The sequence below is a fragment of the Mytilus edulis genome, unplaced genomic scaffold, assembly GCF_963676685.1.
Source record: "Mytilus edulis unplaced genomic scaffold, xbMytEdul2.2 SCAFFOLD_1655, whole genome shotgun sequence".
NCBI classification, from domain to species: Eukaryota; Metazoa; Mollusca; class Bivalvia; order Mytilida; family Mytilidae; genus Mytilus; species Mytilus edulis.
The window spans coordinates 5,511-15,276 of NW_027268650.1; the positions used below are offsets into that span (position 1 = coordinate 5,511).

Below are 9,766 nucleotides of genomic sequence, written 5' to 3' on the forward strand. Positions count from 1 at the left end.
TATAATTTTTTTTTTATTGTTTATTAAAAAAAGTTATGCAAATACATAAAAACAATGTATTGGTTACTTGGTAAATTCAAATTGGTGTTAATGGTCGATATTTGATTGTTAAATTTATTCTTTTTAGTCTTTTGCACTCAATATGTCGTTTGTTTATTTTTGTTGTTTGTTTCATTTTACTATAAACCCAACACCTATATGTATAATGAAACTGTTTTTTATGGCCTCTATCATTACCTATATCTATTAAACAATAAATTGTCCAGCGGAAAATGACTATTAGTACATGTTCAAATAAACGAGAGATCAAAGCCAATGAATGTATATATTCACAAATAAGTGTTTTGTGACATTAATTTTCCTTGTACAAAATTTCAACTTCCTTTTCATTATTCCATCAAACACCACACCACCACACTATCGAAATAATCATGGTAAGCAAGTTCAAAATGTTGAAACTTTCGCTGAATATATTCTGTATAAAGGATTGAAATATACAATGATTTGTCGCGGAGAATTGACATTCACTAAGCATCAACAACTTTAGTATACACTTTCAATTTGTTATGTCCTGAAAGTTTGAATTAAATATCTGAATTCACAGATGACCACGGATATATTCCAGCCGTAATAACTGAAATCCGGTCTATTTTCCCCCGAATGTGACCTTCCGAATAAGACTTATTATCGGGTTTATACTAACATGAGCAACACGACGGGTGCCACATGTAGAGCAGGATCTCTGATGGGTTCGTGTTTTTTTCAGTATTTGGTTTTCTATGTTGTGTTTTGTGTACTGTTTGTGTCTGTTTGTCTTCATCTTTTTTAGCCATGGAGATGTCAGTTTATAACCGCTTGTGCATTTGAATGTCCGTTTAGTATTCTTTGGCTCTCTTATACTTTTTCTATTTGAGCGGTCAAAATGGTTTGAATGTATATTTCCATGTCGTATACAGTCACTAACCCGATATCACTTTTCCTCATGAATATTTAAACAGAAGTTGTCGAAACTATATTTAATTATTCATACGACCTATTTTTTAAACATAAATGTATTGCATTCAAATGTCTTGATTATAAAAAAAGATGTGGTATGATTGCAAATGAGAACTCTCTACAAGAGACCAAAATAACACAGAAATTGATAACTATAGGTCACCATACGGCTTTTATCAATGAGCAAAGCCCATACTACATATTCAGTTTAAAAGGCCCCGAAATGCCAAATGTAAAACAATTCAAACGAGACAACTAACGTCCTAATTTATGTACAAAAAATGAACGCTATGTTAGCTATATTTGACTTTTCTTCGTACCTTTTCACTTAGTATTCGAGTAAACACAACTTTATTTAACAACTAAGTAAACATTCTTTAAATCATATCCATACTCATGTCAAGCAATGTTTTAATAAATGTAAACTTGGTTATGTAAGTAACTTTGCCTCTCGAGACTTTGTATTAGATTTGCTTTACACAACCAGTCCGTTATGCGTTTAAATAGAACAAAAGAATTCGACCTCTTGTGTTTAGAAGGTAGAAAAGTGAAATGAACTTTGTATACGGTTGTCAAGGTGTCACAAAAGTTACTTTCCGTAAAGTCATTATAAATATTTGCATTCACGTTGTTTAATTTCCATATTGTACAATTGTTGACAATGCAACATGCAAACAATCGTTTTTAAAACCACCATAAGTCAAGCTGTTACGTCATTTAGGGGGTCTCCTTATAAACTGCTACTTTTTTTTGCTGACATAGAAAAAATCTGGGAAAAATTACAAAAATTGAGAATGAATTGCCAATCGTTTAAAGACCATTCCCAAAGTGGCACACCTTAATTTGACATTTGGACGCAATATCAAAGTTGGATGTTATATGACGGGTTTTGTTTAATTAATTTACGAATCGAACACACCCGTCCTATATATGTAACATAACATGACATTTAAGTAATTAAACAATTTTTTTTAAATAATATTTGCATGTTTGACATGTTTTTTTCTTTAACAATTACAATTACACCGACAGTCATAATTTCTGTATTATTTAAAAAGTTTTGTTACACATTTTGTTACACCTTAGTTATACAGTAACCCGGATTGGTGACCATTGTGAAGTTGAGTTTTTTGGGGTAGCAGATATTTATATCGTTGTATTCCTTTTGTTTGTGTTAACCAATTGTCGTTCGGAATTATTTTTTTTACGTCATTCATTTATCTTGCAATTTCTTGTAATTTAGTTGCGTCTTATTTCTTGGTGTTCATATTCACCGTACGGCTTCAACAATGAGCAAAGTCCATACCGCATAGTCAGCTATGAAAGGCCCTGATAAACAAAATAAAACAATTCAAAACGAGAAAACTAACGGCCTTATTTATATAAAAAAAAAATGAACGAAAAACAAATATGTAACACATAAACAAACAACACAACCACTGAATAACAGGCTCCTGACTTGGGACAGGCACATACATAAATAATGTGGCGGGGGTTAAACATGTTAGCGGGATCTATGTTTGTGTTCGATCATACAGTATGATAAGTCGGTAGTTGCCCGTGAATGGATTTTTTTTCTTTGCGTCTTATTTGTTGATTGCAGTTGGTTTTTTGTTTTGTGTCATGTGGAGATATGGTGTGATTTTGTTTTTCTTTGATGTGTTTGCATCTTAAATTGGGATTGCACCGAGTTATTTCAATGATTTCTTTGTGCTATATTTCGATACATTTTTAGTCTATCTTACAATTGTCCGGCGACATAATGTGATACTTTTTTTGTTCGCCAATATTATTCATACGAGTCGATTTGAATTTACTATTTATATCTTTTTCTTTTCTTATTAGTTTACCTACAGTCGAAAATTTGCAAGACATTAAAAGTCTTTACTTATTTAACTGTTTTACATTATACTCAATTTTATCATAGGTTTATCACATTAAGACTCGAGTGTATTATAGTACTTTACATGAATAACCGTCCCACTGTTAGTTGTATGTTAGTTCTTCACAACTCAGAAACAGATTCAAGAATATCAAATTTCCCTTATATTAATTTTTACCGTATACGGTGGCTCACTCTATTTTCTCATACTTGCTCCCTATTACAAGTCAAGTACTATAGAAGTACACCGGTGCCCCCCCCCCCCACCTATATTCTTGAAAACGATGTTCTTATACATACTTATCTCCATGTTATTGTCTCAAGTCTTCAGTCTCTGCACCGAACTCTTACAATCAATCAAGTCGTTGCTAAGACGGCGCTTAAAAGAGCAGCGACTTGGGTTAAAATTGTACTTGCTAGACAGTCTTTGATAATCTGTTACAGTTTTGTACAAGAGTAATGTTTGGGATGCTTAAACCTTTCGCATATTTTGTAAAAATGAATATACTAAAGACCTTTTTTGGGTTTTAACATTTGCGGTTGACTGGCATATTATGTAGAATTAACAACCTGTTTTATTTAAAAAAAAAAAAAAGAAGATTCTAAAAGATAACGAAAATTAAGCATATGCTCTTTTAACTGTTCTTGAACAGAGCTCCAATTTAAAAAAAACAACAAGAATGTGTCTAAAGTACACGGATGCCCCACTCGCACTATCCTTTTCCATGTCCCATGGACCGTGAAATTGGGTAATAATCTAATTTGGTATTAAAATTAGAAAGATTATACTATAGGGAACATATGTACTAAGTTTCAAGTTGATTGGACTTCAATTTTATCAAAAACTACCTTGACCAAAAAATTTAACCTGAAACTCCCACTTTCATTTTCTATGTTTAGTGGACCGTGAAATTGGGGTCAAAAGTCTAATTTGGCTTCAATATTAAAAAGATTATATCATAAGCAACAAGTTTACTAAGTTTCAAGTTGATTGGACTTCAGCTTCACCAAAAACTACCTTGACCAAAAACTTTAACCTGAAACTCCCACTTTCATTTTGTATGTTCAGTGGACCGTGAAATTGGGTCAAAAGTCTAATTTGGCTTTAAAATTAGAAAGATCATATCATAAGCAACAAGTCTACTAAGTTCCAAGTTGATTGGACTTCAGCTTCATCAAAAACTACCTTGACCAAAAACTTTAACCTGAACGGACGGACGCACAGACGAACGGAGCCACAGACCAGAAAACATAATGCCCCTCCACTATCGTAGGTGGGGCATAAAAAGAAAGAGTTCAGATGATCAAGTTCTTTGAAGAAAGAGAAAGGGGAAACCAATAGCACTGCTATATCATCTAAGAAATTATATCATTTAGTATTACAAGACTATGAAGGATGCATTCACATCTCTTCTGTTATGGAGACGTTTGACAAATTCTGTACATAAAAAAACAAGTTCCTTTTGTGACATAACTTTATTCATATAGATTATTTCTCCTACATATCTTTATATATTGCTTTCTTTAGTTCAAATTGGAATCTCAGATAAGCATCTGGTACTTTAAAACCTCTCCTCTCTGTTCCATGCCTCTGGTCGACATGTGTACTTCATAATAATTACTGACTGCAAATGTATAGCAGAACGTACATAACCTCTTGATAAAACTGCCGTCTATCTCCCTTTTCGACACTGCAAAAAAAAATCGAACAGGCAATTAAAGAGGGGGTTGCAACCACATGTTCCCCGTACAAACGGATCGGAATTCAATCCTCATTCTGTAAACAAATATTGTAGGATTGTTAAGGTATTTTGGTGTTAAAAGCCCCTCCCCCTTTTTTGTAATATACACCACAAAAAAAAAACATTAAGTTAGGATAAAGAACTAATAAACGATAGTCCTATAATGTAAGGCTTCAGAGTTTTAAATCTTGTAAAAAAATGTTTATCGGATTGTTTTTTACTATCAATGTTGAACCGTTAATTTTTATCGTATTTTTTTTAACTACCAATGTTGAACCGTTGATAGTTAATAACAAAAATTCGATAAAAAATGTTGAATGTAAATGATATGAACCTCCGGTCTTATATTAAAGGACAATATATAACACTTCTGAGGTTCATATCATTTACATTCAACGGTTTTATCGGATTTTTTTTTACTATGAACCGTTCAACATTAATAGTAAAAAAATCCGATATAAAAACGTTGAATATAAGTGATATGAACCTCCGAAGTTTATATAATAGCATTACGGTAAATAGAATAATTGAAATTCAGTTGATTTATTGTGGGGGGCTATTTTAATCCACTTTCTGAGTGTGTATTATATAATGTTACAATGTAACAAACCTATCAAACACACCGTGAAAAATAACATTATCTCCCCTAGATATGCTTAACAACAAGACACAAAAAACTGCTACCTTTTTTTGCTCTATATCACATAATTATGAAAACACATTACATAGATAGGGAATATTGTGCTTGTGTACACGTTTGAATGTGTAGGTGGCACACTCAGAACGATCGTCTCTAGTTTTTTTTTAAATTCGTCCCGGCCTTTCCGGGTTCACGTAGCAACACGTTTCTTTCCTTTCCAACTATTTCTGATTATCAATTAATCCAAAACATGCATTTAGCACAAAGCAACAACTATTAAACAACTCACCTATACCAATGGTGATCGTCTAATTCCTAGCTGATTCCTTTAATCGTACCTTTTTTGACGACACCCATCGTTGTAGCGTCTACCATTGGAGGTAGCGAAATTACATGATTTGACAGGAGAGCGAAATAAACAAGGGGAGCAATTTTATCGAACCGCATTCCGGACTGCAACATAACTTGGTTTATATCTTCCAGTTCTGGTACCTTCAAGAAAATAAAACATAACAGAATAATTTATCCTATTTCTGGGTTCATCATAAGGAATTTGAAAATATGGCCGTGTTTATCCCTCAAAATTTACAATGAGTACAGAGAAACTGGTACATCTAGGAAAGTTTTAAGGCATGGCAGGAACTAGATGTATAAAAGTTATATGAAGTACACGTTTCAGAAAATTAAAAACTTACCTGGATTTTGATGTCCAGTTTTTTTCCAGTCTGCAGAAGATAGCAAAATAAACAAACACCCGAGTTTCATTTGATACGGTCCACTTATTTACACAGTTTAAATCACCTATTGTCTGCAGATGTCAATTGTCCATCTATTGTCCATTTAAATCAATACTAAGTACCCACAACATGTATTATATGAGGGAGATTCTCAAACCTCTTTCCCGACTTAGTTTATTTTGGCACCTTCTGCAGGAACGAAAAAAACTGGAAAGCAAAATCTAGTAAAGTTTATAATTTTCTAAAACATAAAATGCAGTTACAATTTATATATCTAGTTCCTGTCATCCCTTAAAACTTTTGCAGGTGAATATATTTGTCTGTACTCAGAGTAAAATTTGTGGTGTATATGTCGTGTACAAGTTGCGATTTTGTACAGGTTATAACATGTACAAAAATATTGTACATGTTATAACTTGTATAATGCAAAAATACAAGTTATAACATGTACAAAAGTACCTCATACATGTTATAACCTGTACAAAATATTGCTTTAAAATGGTTTTAACTTGTACAAAATTAAAAATAAATCTTAATGAGGTAAACTATACATTTAAATTCACCAATGCATAAAGAACAACAATAAATAGGCCAGAACGTGTCTTTTTCTGTAGAGGACAATGATCACAAAGTTTCAGAAATATATGTTTCATGACTTATGTTGGCAAATTTGTTTTCATGTAATTGTATGTTATATGCAGTCCATCATGGCTTAAATAAGTGTGAAACTATTTACTAAAAGCTTGCATTTCCTCAACTCAATGACAACTACATTAGATACTAGTAACTAAATTCTTCCAAAAATTTTAAGAACGATGCCTAATAATTTTGGGTAATACTCCTCCCTCTCATTTTATAGCATGCAAAGACTCAAACAATGTACTCTGTAAAAGCAAGAGAGAGCTGCAATAGTTTTCATTGGACCACGCTTCATTATCAATATCTTTGGATCTACTCTTCAACATTTTTGGCCTTCAGCATGACTTATGTAAATTTATAACTCAATCTTGTTTTATAAACTCTAGGATCATTGCATGAGGCGAATGTCATTTTGATGTTTAAAATATATCCTCTACTTTGAAAGCATGTATTTGTGGCCTTTGTATGTTGTTTAGTCCATGGGCAGGTTGTTGTCTTTTAGACACATACCCCATTTCAATTCCCAATTTCAATTGTAGACACATCTATCCTGGCTATCCTCTTGCGTCTTTTAGTGTCAATTAGAATGAAAGTATTTTACTATTGCCTAACTTCAAAGTGGACACTCACAATTATAATTCATTAAATAAAGATATGTCCATAGATAGTCATAAAAGGATCATAAGACATGTCCTAAGATATATCTTATGACAGGTCTTAGGAATGCTTCGTAATACCGACCCCTGGAAATTAACTGTATCAAAAAAGGACAAAACACACTAACATGAAGGAATAATAAAAAAAGTTATTGAGGTCAATATCATCTTATTTTTCGATTTTGTACAAGTTAAAACCATTTTTAAGCAATATTTTGTACAGGTTATAACATGTATGAGGTATTTTTGTACATGTTATAACTTGTATTTTTGCATTATACAAGTTATAACATGTACAACATTTTTGTACATGTTATAACCTGTACAAAATCGCAACTTGTACACGACATATATACGGCCATAATAGCCAAATGGTTATGATGAACCTTAATGTATAATCATCCTTATGTCTATGTTGTTTCACATATTTCTACTGATTTTGTTTTGATTTAGTCTTCAATCAATTCATTTCAGACATAAAAGACAATGGCATCATCATTCTGTAAAGAAGTCTGTACACTCTGTAAAGATGATGATGTATCAAATCAAGCAGTTATTTGGTGCACAGAATGTGAGGTTTTCCTTTGCATGGATTGTGATAATCATCACAAAAAATCACGATCATCTAAATACCACACAACCATGCCTACTGAAGATTATCACAAGCTCCCTGCATTCATGCAAAACATAAGCAGCCAGTGCAAAGAACATAATAAAAAGTTTGAGCTGTTTTGTACTTTCCATGCATGTCCTTGTTGTGTCCAGTGTGTTACTAAACACCAGAAATGTCAAGATATAAAGCCTTTGACTGATATCCTTACAAACGTTAAGGCTTCTGTTTCAGTTCAGCTACTTCAGAAAGATTTAAAGGTTCTTACGGAAAACTTTGAAGAGATTGTAAAGTATTTGAATAGCAGGCTTAATGAAAACAACGTTCAGAAAACAAAAGCCATTGAAAAAATTCGTGCTATGAGGAAGTCCTTAGATGATTACTTAAACAAGTTAGAGCAACAAATTTTTGATGACTTAGAATCTAACCACTCTAAACTTAATTCAAATATTAACACTCTTCTTAAACAAATCGAAGATCGATCAGTTAAAATTCACAAACTTCAAGGCGAATATTTCAAGATGACACAATATGCAACCGAGTTACAAATGTACTTTGGTTTGACTGAAATGGAGAAGATAGCATCTATAGCAACAACATACATAGAAAATGTAAAGAGTGATGATAACTTGAAAGAAAATAACCTAGAAATTAAAATTTCATCTGCTCTTCAATCAATTTTGCAAGATGTCAAATTATTTGGAGATGTAAATATCACGACTAGCCCTTCTACTGTTCAAATTAAAGCCGGAAGAAACGATCAAGCACAACATTCAGTAGATACTGTTCCTGAGGTTGATCAAATTAAGGTATCTTTACTGAAAACAGTGACAATGCCCGGAAAAATTGGCTCCGTAACTATATATGCTTGTAGAATTTTACAAGATAGTAATTTTTTAATCCTGGATCACAAAAAACATCGACTATTACTTTTTGATAATGAGGGTGTCTTAATGAGAACAGTAGTGTCATTCGAAGTCAATCCATATGATCTTTGCATTGTTAGAAAAAATACAGTAGCAATCTCACTCGGAACATTAAAGCAAGCAGTTCTGGTTGATATAGAAAATAACAAAATAATTAAAACAATTGAACTTTCTCATAACTGCGGTGGAGTAACAGGTGACGGTCAAATTTTATTTGTCATCTCTGCTCTTGATGACAAGTGTACTTTAGTAAATTTGACAGATATGTCTCATAGAGTCATAGGAGTTGGAGGAAGCTTTATTTCGTTATTCAAAGGAAACATTTACTGCACCAGCCCGAGACAAGACAAAGTAAGTTGTTTCAAAACGACTGGAGAACGACTTTGGACATTTATGCACAAGGATATTAAATGTCCAAATGGAATAGCGTTAGACTTCAATGGCTTTGTTTATGTGGCTTCTTTTAGATCCAATAAAATCGTGGCGGTGTCACCAGATGGGAAAACATGTAAGACAATACTATCAGAAGCTGATGGAATTGTCGGTCCTATTGGCATAGACATACACAGAGACACAAGAATGATGATAGTTTCGAGCAGAATGAGTTCTAAAAGACAACAAATTTTTGTTTTCAAAGTTTAGAAATATGTTATTTGTAGATTTGATAACTAACTATGAAATTATGATTGGAACCTACATGAAGAATTTGAACTATTTTGAAAAGACTTTATATGAAAAACCTAATTATATTATCTCCCTATTTGATAAAATGATGGGAAAATTAACCAGATTTATCTTTCATTAATCACAAAGAAGGGCTAGCAAACAGTTTTTAATTTGAGCTTGATTAAGGGAACTACCATTTGGGGGGGGGGGGGGGGAGGGGGGGGGGGGGGCTAGGATGAAATTTAAAAAAAATAGGCAGGACAGGTGTTTTG

At 32.7% G+C, this 9,766-nt stretch overlaps 1 protein-coding gene and 1 long non-coding RNA gene across 2 annotated transcripts; one reads left to right on the plus strand and one right to left on the minus strand.

Moving 5' to 3' along the window:
• Nucleotides 1–4,339: 4,339 nt before the first annotated feature.
• On the minus strand, nt 4,340–5,710 carry LOC139508174 (uncharacterized). The gene is made up of 2 exons (XR_011661115.1): nt 5,550–5,710; nt 4,340–4,569 (listed from the first exon to the last, which is right to left on the minus strand). It is a non-coding gene; the product is annotated as an uncharacterized lncRNA (long non-coding RNA).
• Nucleotides 5,711–7,778: 2,068 nt separating this feature from the next.
• On the plus strand, nt 7,779–9,470 carry LOC139508173 (E3 ubiquitin-protein ligase TRIM71-like). The gene has a single exon (XM_071295920.1). It carries the CDS (start codon nt 7,779–7,781, stop codon nt 9,468–9,470), a length of 1,692 nt encoding a protein of 563 aa, XP_071152021.1.
• Nucleotides 9,471–9,766: the final 296 nt, after the last annotated feature.

Excerpts from the sequence above, each read along its gene's own strand:
- LOC139508173 (XM_071295920.1), top strand. The coding sequence starts at position 7,779 with ATGGCATCATCATTCTGTAAAGAAGTCTGTACACTCTGTAAAGATGAT.